The 13,797-nt window shown below is 38.3% G+C and overlaps 1 protein-coding gene across 1 annotated transcript; it reads left to right on the top strand.

The window, feature by feature from the left end:
* Positions 1–1,281: 1,281 nt before the first annotated feature.
* Positions 1,282–10,733, top strand: LOC135050613 (aquaporin-5-like). The gene is made up of 4 exons (XM_063957054.1): positions 1,282–1,644; positions 2,692–2,853; positions 7,276–7,356; positions 9,919–10,733. The coding sequence occupies exons 1-4, from the start codon at positions 1,282–1,284 to the stop codon at positions 10,135–10,137; spliced, it is 825 nt and encodes a 274-aa protein (XP_063813124.1). The 3' UTR covers positions 10,138–10,733.
* Positions 10,734–13,797: the final 3,064 nt, after the last annotated feature.

Below are 13,797 nucleotides of genomic sequence, written 5' to 3'. Positions count from 1 at the left end.
TATGAATAGAGCTGGAACAGCAATGGTAACTTCATGCAGTTGTGTGGGGAGGTGGCCTAGGAAGGGGCTATACTTCTGGCCACATTTCACTGTCGAAACATGCAACATTTTGGGAGCAAGGATGCTTCTTCAAAACTTGGGACTGCCACTGGAAAACCAAAACAGATAGCGGACAAGAGTCAAGTAGTTGCTGAACTATAAATCTCAGCAGTGGTGGAACTAGGGAATAGGTGGACTAAGGGCAAATATATATTGTGAAACATCTCTATCTAACAGTAATACTGACAAAAAGATATATAATTCTCTATGTTGGGCAGGTGAGTCCCTTACTGACCAAGGAGACTGTCGTTCTGTTCCAGCTCATTATTTTTGTGACTCCCCACATATCATCCAGCAGTTGGGAGTTATGGGTGAACAATGGCCATCGGCCAAAGAGAACCAGGTTGATTATCATTGTGTTCAGGAAAATCGGAGCTGTTTCCAAGGATGTACTGAGGCTGTTATACAGACCTGGCATTTTATTGTGCACACTCTCTGCAGGCACAATAAAAGGGGGCGTGGCCACATCTTACTTGGGTGTGCTGCGGGTCACAGAGTGCTGACCTAGCGGCAAGCCCCCATCACTCTATGTTGGGCAGGAGAGCTCCAGGAGGCTAAGGTGGTCAGCCATACTCCAGTCTCTCTGCATGGCCAGACCAGTCCATTATCCCATTGGCCCTGCTGGCATTTGCCAGTTGTGCCAGATGGGCAGTCTGGTCATAGCTGTTTCAGTATACAATAACATAACTGTATGCTTATTACAAAAAGTATTACAATTTGCAAATAATCTCTCAAGCAACCTGTATAAAATGAAGAACAAGAGCTCTGTCTGTTATGGAAAACATTGCAGAAATTGTACATAAAGGAATGTGCATTGTATGTCTTTGTGTAGTAACTCATACTAATTGAGGAACCTTGCAATTAATTAAGCAATGTGAATGTCACTTAGCAAAGTGTGCCTCATGGGGTGTTACTGGTATGCAATGCACTTGCGTGATACGTCAGGTGTCTCTTGAGAAAATGAGAACTTTCTATTTTATCATTAGGGAAGGTCTGAGTTACTTTGAGCTGGAAACTTTTACGGATCTGTCTTGTTTGTTGGGTACAACCCTTTCTGGATTGGTTCCCTGCTCTTTCCTGCAGATATATATATGCCACTGTAATGCCTCCTAAGTAAACAGCAGAGAGATCCAGACACAGACCAAACATTCTTGTACTGCTTATTTTTATACTTACAGCACAATGAGGAACGAAATCTGCTCCTTAGCCTTTGTCCGGGCAGTGTTTGCAGAATTTCTGGCCACTTTAATATTTGTCTTTTTGGGATGTGGGTCAGCCCTTAACTGGCCATCAGCTCTTCCAAGTGTCCTCCAGATTGCTATAGCTTTTGGCCTTGCCATTGGTACACTAGTACAAATTTTTGGACACGTGAGCGGAGCCAATATAAACCCTGCAGTCACTGTAGCATTCTTGGTGGGATCCCAAATTTCGCTTTTACGTGCAGTGTTCTATATAGCAGCCCAGATTGTTGGAGCAATTGCAGGAGCTGGTATTTTATATGGAGTCGCTCCTCCTGAAGTGCGTGGAAACTTGGCCATCAATTCGGTATGTAAACACACACATATAAATGTACAGTATTGTACAGTTATATACGTACCAGATTGTACATTGCTTTGTTATTCCTCTATGTGTATTTCAAATAACGTGCATATGCTTTATTTACTTGTTTCACAACAGTTTTATCTCTCTGTCACCTTGTTAGTGACCTATTTGTAATGTATGATGATCTGTTTGCATTTCCATTGCAAATAAACCAGCTTATTGGTTTGAGACCTGACATTGTTTAAAATGATCTCTATAATAAAATGATACATCTAAAGTGCATGAAAAATTTATTTTTAAGCCAAATTATTACTTGCAATATTGTGTATTCTGTAATGTGATACTGGTTAATTGTTTATTTTATATTTATCACTAATTCACTACAACATATTGCAAAAATAAATCACGGTTTCAAGGGATTAATATCACCTGGAATGAGATTACGTTATAGGTACAGAAGTTGTTACAACTGAACAATGTTACTTTTCTAAATCATTTTTTTCAATTTTATTTTGACTTGCTTGCTTTGTAGTTTTCTTTGAAACTAATTAAATTGGCTCATGTTTCTATAGATAAGAACAAGTTTTGTTCTATATTTATAAGTTTACCCCAATATAATATACATTATACCGTATCTGCCCTGTTACTAGCTGGATAAATGGCTAAATATAGATATATGGCTGTCTTTATATAAAGTGAGCATCAGGACACTGGCTCCAATGAACGATCTGTAGAAAAGCTGACAATGTAAGCTGATTGGATCAGAAGATATATGAACCAAGTATAATGCTATATTTTGCACACTCTTTCAGTTTGTGCATGGGAAGGGAAATTGCTAATTAGTATCATCTAGCTGCATCTGTGAAAGATAATTGCAGCATGTTACATGAAGAGTCAATTACAGATAAATATAGTTTACTCCTCTAACAGTGTGTTGCAAGAATTTATGAAGACAGCAGCCAGCGAGCTATAAGTTACAAATTCTACATTTTACAATGTGGATGCACAATGCCGATACAGTTTTGGGGCTGACGTTTGTCTCAATTGCAGGTAAATACTGGAAGTCCAGGCCTGGTTCTAGTGGTGGAAATCATCCTAACATTCCAGCTAGTGCTCTGTGTCTTCGCATCCACAGACAGCAGAAGGACTGACAATGTAGGGTCGCCGGCAATATCTATTGGACTTTCTGTGACTTTGGGACATCTTTTGGGGGTAAGATTATATTATACTTTATTAGTGGAATATCCTTTTTCCAGATGTGTAATGTTGCTGTGTCAATGTTAATTCCATTATTTCAGCCATTTAACATACAGGATGTCAGAATAAGTGTCCCATTTTTAAATAATATATGAGGTATAATGTATGAAGTACAGAGGGAAAAAGATGCAGGTGCACTATCTCACGCTAGCTCAACCTGTAATAACCAGAGGCATTTAGCATAATCCTGGACAGGGCTATGAGCTTAACCCACCTATATGAAGTGTAAAGGTGTGTACACACAGTGAGATCCCTGCTATGTTCGATTTTGACTATGTGATTTCCCTTGAATTCCCCCAGAGCCCAGATAGCACATATAGCACAGATTTTGACTATCTGTGCTTGAGATTTTGTCTATGTACGATTTTGACTAAATGCCAATTTTGACTATACTTTGTACTAGATTGTACACTAGTCAAGATTGACTTGCCTGCACAGCCTATCTAGCCTTACGGGATCGAATCTGTATCGCAAGCTGCCTAGCACCATGAGATATGCACTAACTTTTCATAAGATTTTCACTATATAGTCAAAATCTCACAGATTTATCTCACCGTGTGTACACACCCTTACTGTAGCAACAGCATCAAACCTTTTCATAGGCAATATAGCATTATAGTGTACATTGCAGCGTGATTGCATAGGGCACAGACATAGAATAACTCTGTACAGCACTAAGGGGTCTATTCATGAAGCAGTGAAAAGTGTGGAGAAGTGAGCCAGTGGAGAAGTTTCCCATGGCAACCAATCAGCATTGAAGTAACATTTATAATTTGCATACTGTACAATTGTCAGGAGCAGCTGATTGGTTGCCATGGACAACTTCTCCACAGGTTTACTTCTCCACTCTTTTCGCTCCTTCATGATAGACCCCTAGATAAGAATATAGGTAATATCAACTATATGTAAGAGGTAAAATGTACTTTCATATGTTTGTACAGATATTTTATTTTGAATATGACAACTGCACCCTTATGTATGTATAATACTGCATTCAAAACTTTATTAACAAAAAGCAAAAGTACAATAACTATGGCAACCAGGCATTCTCTGTATTTGTTTACATTGGGGGTCATTCCGAGTTGTTCGCTCGCAAGTGGATTTTAGCAGATTTGCTCATGCTAAGCCGCCGCCTACTGGGAGTGAATCTTAGCATCTTAAAATTGCGAACGATGTATTCGCAATATTGCGATTACACACCTCGTAGCAGTTTCTGAGTAGCTCCAGACTTACTCGGCATCTGCGATCATTTCACTGCTTGTCGTTCCTGGTTTGACGTCACAAACACACCCAGCGTTCGCCCAGACACTCCCCCGTTTCTCCAGCCACTCCTGCGTTTTTTCCGGAAACGGTAGCGTTTTTTCCCACACGCTCATAAAACGGCCTGTTTCCGCCCAGTAACACCCATTTCCTGTCAATCACATTACGATCGCCAGAACGATGAAAATGCCGTGAGTGAAATTCCTAAGTGCATGGCAAATTTACTTGGCGCAGTCGCAGTGCGGACATTGCGCATGCGCATTAAGCAGAAAATCGCTGCGATGCGAAGATTTTTACCGAGCGAACAACTCGGAATGACCCCCATTGCACAAGTTCAAAGTTAGCTGCTGATGCATTGCTATAGGTTACTGCAAAACTGTAATGTTAGTCTTTATCAGTAAGTAACCCCCATTGTGCATTTAGCAAATTTTAGAAAAACATTCGCAGGAATTTCATATGGATAAATTCTTCATTTTGTCATAGCAGAGCAAGTGCTCTTCTAATAATAATAACAACTAAAAAATATAAAGCAAACTAAAATTACAATCTATGTTATTTGAATAATTATATATGTTACCACTACTGTAATGTAGAAGGGTTAATATAAGTCACAGAGGAGAACAGTGAGCATGTAAAGGCAAAAGGCTGTAAACCAAGTGATTTTATACAAGACATGTAGATCCAAGGCTGATTTCAAATATTTAATTATAATTTACAATAGGGTGTGCATTATTCCTTATAATATACATGTTTGACTAATGAGTAGTGATTAACTCCTCAATTATAATTAATGACATCAGAAATCATTACTTATCCACCTGTTATTTATAAAGGTTTATAATTATAATACAATATGATAACATCACATGGGCTCTATATAAAGTTCTAAGTTATAAATAATAAATGTTATATTTTCTGCAGGAATTAGATATATTTTGTGGATTTCCTATACATTATTATGAGACAGATATAAAACACCATTCATAATTATGGACTTTTTAATATGATCCCAACTGTCTATGCAGGCACCACTTCATTTAACAGTTGGTTTTACTGTAACATGAATAAAATGGTATATATTTAAATAATATTCCAGCATACAAAATTAAAACCTTAGTTTAAACAGTGGTATTGAGGGTTTTCCTTTTTAGAATGCCTGGTTAGCATCTTGGCAGGGGTTCTGCACTCAAGTTTCATTTCCTGGGGTAGCTGAATGTCTACCTTTATCTAATTTTACTTTGTAAAATCAAATATTAGTATAATTCAATGACATTTAATGTAGCACACATGGCAAAAAGCAAAAGATAAAAATATACAGTGTAAGCAAAAGTGAAAAAAAATTAATATATTTTTATATATATTTTCTAGAAGCTGCGCCTCACAGTAGATCCCCTGTTAGCAAGGAGCAAGAATACAAATGAAAAGAGAAAACCAGAGGGCGCTAAAGAATAAATTGACTTTTAACCAATATTACTCTTTTGAGATACATACAGTATAGGAGGGAATCCAATTGGGAGTGAGGTTTAGCAAAGTAAAAAACCTTGCGTACCTCATGCCCAATTTTGGATTACCACTGGTATGCATGCTGCCAATACCAGTATCCAATAAAAAATAAATGAGTTTCAGCGCTTAATAACCTGTAGCACATGAAAAAAAAAAAAAAAAAGATACTCACCTGTCTGGTGCTATCAGGTGGTCTACTGGGCTCCCAGTGGTCTCCCCTCCATCTTGCCATGGGGGGCGGGGGGGTGCTTCTGCGGGTCCCGGGAGCTGCTGGGAGGCTAGGAGTGTGCAGGGAGGCGCAAGGGCTGCTGGGTGATGTAGTTCTCCCAGCAGCCAGCTCAAGGGGGGTGACACTGCATGGGGGGGTCACTGGGGTTCACTCACACACACTCAGTCATGCACACTTACACACTCACACACACTTGCAAACAGTCCACATACACTACATACTCACCGCTGCTACAGAGGACCGGCTTTCCAACGTTGGATGCAGAAGACCCCGTTTCGGAATGTAAGTAAATACTGACTAATTAAGCTAATTTGAAACTTTCAATTACTTAATTAGTTATCAGGTGGGGTGCTGCCAGGGTCCAAGGGCAAGTCCCGGTGATTTTTCCTAAAACCACTTGCTCTAGAAGTGCAAGGAATCCCTGAGTCACATTGCCAGTCCCGCAGTTGGCTATCAAAACCATCACGGCTGCTGGAAAAAAACACATTGTGGGGGTTTAGAAATTTCCTGGCCACAATTAGATTCCCCCATGGCGTCTCTTATAGAACTAATGTTAAATTGGAGCAGGTACTTTTCAAGTGAGTCATTGTGTAAAATACAACAAAGAAAGCTGATATTTTCTGTATATTCTGTAAATATACCCTTCCAGCAAATTACCAAAAACAGGCGCCCAATGGCCAATTATTAGTTATTTATTCTTGATAAAATAACATACAGAATATAACATTTCTTACAGCATTAGAAAAGGTGTCAGAACATCCAATATCGCCAATAGGAGAGATATAACGTATTCCTTCCTCCAGCCTTGTGGGTCTGAGCACACGGCAGAATCCTCACAGTTAGGGCATGGAGACGGCACCACAAAACCCTTATACACACACACACACACACACACACACACACACACACACACACACACACACACACTTTACCTTTGAGGGTTTGGGGTATCAATGCCATCGTAACAATAGGTGAAATTAAAAAACAATTGTCCATAAAATACTAATTAGTACTTTTATTAATCTATAAACTGTAAATAATAATAAAATAAACTGTAAATACTTTGTATGCAATGTTGATTAAATTTGCTGTGATACAGCAGAACACGTTTGTCTATAAATGATGTCAATTTACCAAAAGCATGTGGGGCCTGTGCTAAGTGATTAGAAAACTCAAACATCTAACTTCATTTCACGAGTTTTAAAATAATTATTATCACTCCTCAGCGTACCAAAAACTCGATTTATTGGTGTAAGAAAAAAGTAATTTTGCAGAAAGCGGTTTCATTTTTTGGGGTATTTTTGAGTTTCATTACTTGAACGTTGTAACAAATAGACAAACGTTTACAAGCTTTTTCAAAATAATCGATTTTTATATATATACAGATTTATTTTGATGGATGCTCCATGAACCCTGCTCGATCCCTTGGCCCTGCAGCCATTACTGGAATCGTTGCATATCAATGGGTAAGACATTTGTTTTTCAAATCAATGTTTCTTATAGTGGTGTTCAGTACATAATAAATAAGAGAGTACTTTATAAAGAAGGGCAGCACTGTGGCATAGTGAGACGGAATATGCTGTGCTATATAAGAAACTGTTTATAAATAAATAGTGGTTATCATTACTGTCTCACAGTACTGAAGTTGTAAGTACAATACCCCATCATACCTTATATGTGGAGTTTGTATGTTTTCTCTGTGTATGCGTGGGTTTCCTCTGGGAAATATAAATAATAATAATAATAATAATAATAATAATAATAATGAATAAATAAATACACAAATAAACATGTATTTATATTAGTATAGGAATGGCCAATGTACAGAACCCATTATAGCCCACAAACAAATTAACTATTTGGCCTTAATTGTTACTAAATTGTAATCTTAGGAATGAGGTGCTGTACCTCTGTTAGAAACTAAAACATAGGGGGTAATTCAGACCTAATCGCTGCTGTGCGCTTTTGCACAGCGGGCGATCAGGTCCAAACTGAGTTTGTGCGACAGATCCGTTCGCACAGGCAATCGCAAATAAATTGAAAGGAAGAAGGCGCTTGTGGGTGTCAACTGACCGTTTTCAAGGAGTGTCTGGAAAAACGCAGGCGTATTCATGCGTTTGCAGGAGGGTTCCTGATGTCAATTCCAGTCCCGGACAGGCTGATGTGATCGCAGCAGCTGAGTAAGTCCTGGGCTCTATGCGTTCACACACTTGCACAGTTAAAATACACTCCCCCTGTAGGCGGTGACTATCTGATCGCAGCAGTGCAAAAAAAATAGTGACATTTGTGTAAGTGACTTGCAGAAAATACAGATAGTCATTCCCAATTGTTAGTATCAGTTTAGATTGCTGTGTGACTACTTGTATTTATACAGCATGAAATAATGATTACAGTACTATGCCATATAATAGGGCAACAATTAATACTTAATTCAGACTCTCCACCTCTCTACAAAACTTCAAACGGGCTCTTAAGACCCACTTCTTCACAAAACCCAGCCAAATCTCATACTAACCCTCTGTTACACGCTCTCTATATACCCCGTCTGTGTCACCCCTGTCTGTCTATCCCTCCCCTTTAGAATGTAAGCTCTCACGAGTAGGGCCCTCTTCCCTCATGTGCTTATCCTTTTTCTTACTTTAATAATCTTCAACTGCACCAAATCCAGCAGTCTTCTGCCACCTGATACTCACAGTATTTTAGTGTCATCTGCTGATGTAGCTATGTTTAGTTACCCTGTACTTGTCCGATATTGTCATCAACTGTAAGTTGCTGTTTTCCCGTTTTTGATTATTCGTTTATGTACTCTGTAATTGGGCGCTGTGGAACCCTTGTGGTGCCATATAAATAAGGGATAATAATAATAATAATAATAATTTTAAACATATTGATGATGTGTATAATAAATTGTAACTATAGCAGCAGAACCTATGTCTGATATTTTATGCTGATACTGTGAAAGTATAATTCCATTTAAAAATTGTTGATGTGACCACCTGGGCAGCAAACCACTAAATACAGACTTTTCTCCAGAAATTATCTGTTTGCTTGTTCACTTAAATATATACTAGCCCTTAATACAGTAATAATTTTCTTTGACTTGTCTTAAAATTGTAATTAACACCAATGTTACGATAATTTGTTATTGTGCCTTGAGGACCGTGGTTGGGAATCCCAGATTTATACCTACAACAAAGCTTTATGAATTTGGCCACAATTTACTTTTCTGTAATTACAAGTTGAGCAATACTGAGAAACATTTAATATGATGTTACAGTATCAGTCTGTGGTGGCTGATATCACAGCATGGCTGCCTATCTCAGCTCTGACCGTCTTAACACTGCTCTTAACCACAAACACATACCCTTAAAAGGATAATTTTCTGGCTGTCGGGAATAACGACACTGGAATCCGGACAGATGTCACTATGCCGGAGCTGGAATCCAGAAAAGGCCGGTAAATTGACATTGGAATCCCCCTATGTAAGTATAGCATGTCACTAGGTTTATGGCCCGGGAGGGAGGGGGGGTTGCTTTAGCCGACTCCCGGGGAGGTCATAGTTAGGCTGCTTATAGGGTTCGGCTGCAGGGAGGGGGGTTAGGCTTCGGCACCGCCACAGAGAGGTTAGAGTTAGACACTATAGGGGGAGTTTAGGATTAGGTTGAGGGATGTTAGGGTTAGGAGGTAAGGGACAGGGGAGAACCCCCCTAACTCAACCCTGGCGGCTTTCCAAACTTCGTTATCCCGACGTCAGCCTTCTGACCTCCGGGATACCCTGCATCTGCATTTTCCGTACTGGATCCATAGTACCTTGAACAAACCCTCCTGCAACATTAACTAAATACTGTACATTGCTTCATGTTGCTGCGTTCATTCTATTTGTTCATCTGCAAATGTTGGTGAATAAGATAAAATGAATTCAAAAGGACTAAGAAAAAGCTGCTAATAATTAAAGAAGAAGTACATAAAAGTAATTGTGAGGTGGTAATAATAATAATAATAATAATAATAATTTTGTTTTTCTCCAGGTATTTTGGATCGGACCTCTTGCCGGTGGCATTTTGGCTTCCATAATATATTACTATGTCCTGTTTCCTCTCAACATGAGCCTGTCTGACAGGATTGCTATGCTGTTGGGGAGATATGTACCAGAGGAGGAATCATGGGAAAACAAGCAGGAAAACAAAAGGCAGTCTGTTGAGTTGTACTCTGCTCACCCGCTGCCCAAAAATACAGAGAAATTCTAAGCCTATTGGACTTTATGCCAAAAACATTATTTATGTCTTTCGTTCTGCTTAATCTGGGGCTTTCAGCAACTGCAGTTTAAGTGCACATAATTCTGTATTGTAGATGCTCTTCAAATGTAATCCATTGTAAATATTATTTTCGTTTGTAGTGTTTTAATGCATTATTTTCTGTAATACCATTATCGTGTTCATTAATCTCCAAGGCTCAGGAGCTTGTAAACCAAACACAATCCATCTCATCCCAATTTATGGGGTGCCTGGTACGCAGAGCCAATGTCATCTACTCACTCTGGTTAAAGAGAAATCAATCATGGAAATAATTCTACTGTCAGTAGGAGACTTTGTTCTAGAGCCATGGATTGTCCACAGCTTACATAGCAAACTCAGAAACTCAGGGTCACTATATAAATAATTCCACATTGAATGCATGTGTATATATTATGAGAGTGTCTATGCCTAGACAATATTATGTCAATATATTATGTTATCTTTATTTACTGTGGATGATCATTGTGTGCAATAATAGAAATGTACAGAGGTTATGAAATAATGAAATACAGAGCCATTGGTGATACAATAATTACAACTGCATACACATAAGGTATTTATCATTATGATCTTATCATTTTTCATATGATGTAAACATGATATTTAACCTATTAATACCCATAATACAAACATTTATATTTTTAAATTATTTATTGATAAACTTACTCAGATAATATGCAAATATTATACAAATCAGGCCCCAGTTATAAAATGATTGTGTCTTATGTATAGTACATTGGGTCTATATGAAATAAAATAAATATAAGACACTTTAAGTTGTGCACAAATGTATGTCATAGTAATAGGACAATGGGTCTTAATAGGTTAAATGGTGATACATTGACTTTAGAAAACAGAGCTATAAGATCACAAAGGATGCCTTTTTTTTGTCAGTGCTGACCCTATTAAATATAGAAAGTTTAGAATATTTTGTGCTGCAAAACTGTCCAGAAAACAAACTTTTAAAGTAAACATAGCTGATCTGATGTCATACTAAAGTGTAAACAATAACTGTTGCACACTGAAGTATGACCACTGGTGTATTTATAATGGGTGCAGTGTGTGTGGTACACACGGGCAGGTGAGGTCCAGGGCAACCCAAACAGTACACTCTGCACCCATTTTTTTCAATACCCTCTATAGTCCTGAGTCGACAGCAGCAGTGCTGCAGAGATCACCGGGAAAATGGCGCAGCAGACATTTTCCCAGTGTTTGGCGCATCCACAGTAAGAAAATTACTGGGAAAATGTCCGCCACTCCATTTTCAAGGAGACCTATGCATGCGTACTACTGATACTAGTGCAAGAGTCTACAGCGCAGCCTTCTAGAGAGGAGGGGGCCCAGGCGGAGTATGCACAAAGGCCTATACCTCTATTGAAGGACCCCTGAGTATGCCTATGTTGAATGTAGTGTTTATTTGTTTGTTTTTAATAACTCAAAGGTCTAAATCACATTTATACTCCGAGAGTGAAGAATATACAATCATTTTAAACTTTTTGTACAGGTTGTTATGCTTTATTTTGTATTCTATGCTACATTATATCTTACTCTGCCATGTATACAGATGGAGCCACGATCATTTAATGCGGCTCCGTCGCAAATGTGCACTACCGTCGCGGCTAGACGATCCGGCGCCTAGCTACGCTACGGGAGTGCACAGAGACGCTCCCATTGCAGTGAATGGAGTGCGTGAGTGTCTCACATGCACGCAAGTCCCAGACGCTGCAATAGGTGCACCTGGGCGGGCGCACCCAGGCACAGATAGAGACTCTTAGGGGCAGATTTATCAAAGCTTGGAGAGAGATAAAGTGGGGCAAGATAAAGTTCCAACCAATCAGTTTCTAACTGCCATTTTACAGGCTGTGTTTGAAAAATGATGGGAGCAGATTGGTTGGCATTTTATCTCTCTCTGCTTTATCTTTCTCCAAGTTTTAATAAATCTGTCCCTAAGAGTCTTAAGGGCTTGTTCATATACTGCCATGAGTTATGCCTAATTTGTGGTGCATTCGCCAATACAGCATGCCCATGACCGATTAGCATAGCATTCATTGATACCTATGGTGGTTTAGTGGCCATAGGAATTAATGATCCCTGTTCCATCCAAAAGTGGTTGTCACAGGGTCACAACAGTCCACACAAGAGGACATCAATAAATTGTAGTCTGTTTTCTCAAAGCTTATATACTATGCATAATTCTGGAAATTCTCATGCTGTATTTCTGTAGAGGTGACCTGTTTTTTATTTTGTTTTTCCTTTATTGACATTCTTTATGCTTTTCTGTATATTTATAGAAGTTGTTTTGCTCATTTGTAGTGATGTTTGATTTTTTTTCTGTTACAATATTTGTACACTTTAATGTGATGTTTATTTATAAAATAATGTTCTTAGGTGTCTAACTGACTTGATTTTATTTTATTTAGAAAACATGATGGCGAGATTATGAATGTAACATTGTACTGTACATCTGTATGCTGAATGACAAGTAAAAGTTCAAGTCTTTATATGGTTTATATTTATGTGCTTTCATAAAAGAAACCACCGTACCACCTATTGCTTTATTCGTCAATAGATTACATTTCAAATATGCTGAATGTAGAAAATATTTCTGAACCAGAAACAAACATCTAAATATGAGAAAACAGATTTAAAAATAATAAATGTACAGCAATAAACGTACTTGTCACTTTACTCTTAAAAGTAATAAAAGATGAGCAAAAAAAATAATTGCATTAAAGTTTGTTCTAAAAGATCCGTGTTCATTAAGTTAATATAAAAAGGGTGTTACTGTACAAACATCAGGTTGGGAATTCCAGTACCTTGAAGTTTGTTCAACAGCGGGTGTTACTGCACTATACAAATAAATGCAAATAACAATATACTGTATAAAATGAATACATTGCATTTGCCTTAATTGCATGTTTCTAAAATCAGTGATATATCAACAGTTTTAAATCACTTGTTGTAATATTTATTAATACCTACTGGAAAATATTTTACTCAGTCCAAGTCACTGACTTCAGCTATAAGAATATCCCAGACACTTACTGCGTTGCAATATTAATGCCGTACACTGTACATACACTAAGCAGAAAGGCAGTTGGCGCTATCACTAGTACTGCAAATCTGTGTGTGGTAACATAGTAACATAGTTTCTGAGGTTGAAAAAAGACAATTTGTCCATCGAGTTAAACCTATTTGTGGTCTCCTACGCTGTATTAGTTTTAGGACTAATTATGTCTCTTGCTAATGTCGGCTGTTGTGTTTATCTTATTCCTCTTTTTTTAAAACTATAGTGCATGACTACGTACCATAACCCTGTATATCCTTATCCATTAGGAATTTATCTAGCCCATTCTTAAAAGTGTTGACCGAGTCCGCTATTACTACTCTCTCAGGCAGGAAATTCCAAACACTTATTGTCCTTACTGTGAAAAAACCTTTTCGCCTCTGTGTGCGAAATCTCCTCTCCTCGAACCTTAGCGGGTGTCCTCTGTGTTGATCTTACCAAAAACAGATCAGATCCCCCGCAAGCTCTGTGTATTGTCCCCTCATATATTTGTAAATGTTGATGATGTCCCCTCATAGTCTCCTCTTTTCCAGTGTGAACATGCC

The sequence above is a fragment of the Pseudophryne corroboree genome, chromosome 2, assembly GCF_028390025.1.
Source record: "Pseudophryne corroboree isolate aPseCor3 chromosome 2, aPseCor3.hap2, whole genome shotgun sequence".
In the NCBI taxonomy this organism is placed as follows: domain Eukaryota; kingdom Metazoa; phylum Chordata; class Amphibia; order Anura; family Myobatrachidae; genus Pseudophryne; species Pseudophryne corroboree.
Note: the sequence above shows the minus strand (reverse complement) of the source record. Positions and strands in the feature narration are given on the sequence as shown.

Excerpts from the sequence above, each read along its gene's own strand:
- LOC135050613 (XM_063957054.1), top strand. The coding sequence starts at position 1,282 with ATGAGGAACGAAATCTGCTCCTTAGCCTTTGTCCGGGCAGTGTTTGCA. Across the intron at positions 1,645-2,691 it reads GAAACTTGGCCATCAATTCG|GTAAATACTGGAAGTCCAGG; the intron begins GTATGTAAACAC and ends TCTCAATTGCAG. Across the intron at positions 7,357-9,918 it reads GAATCGTTGCATATCAATGG|GTATTTTGGATCGGACCTCT; the intron begins GTAAGACATTTG and ends GTTTTTCTCCAG.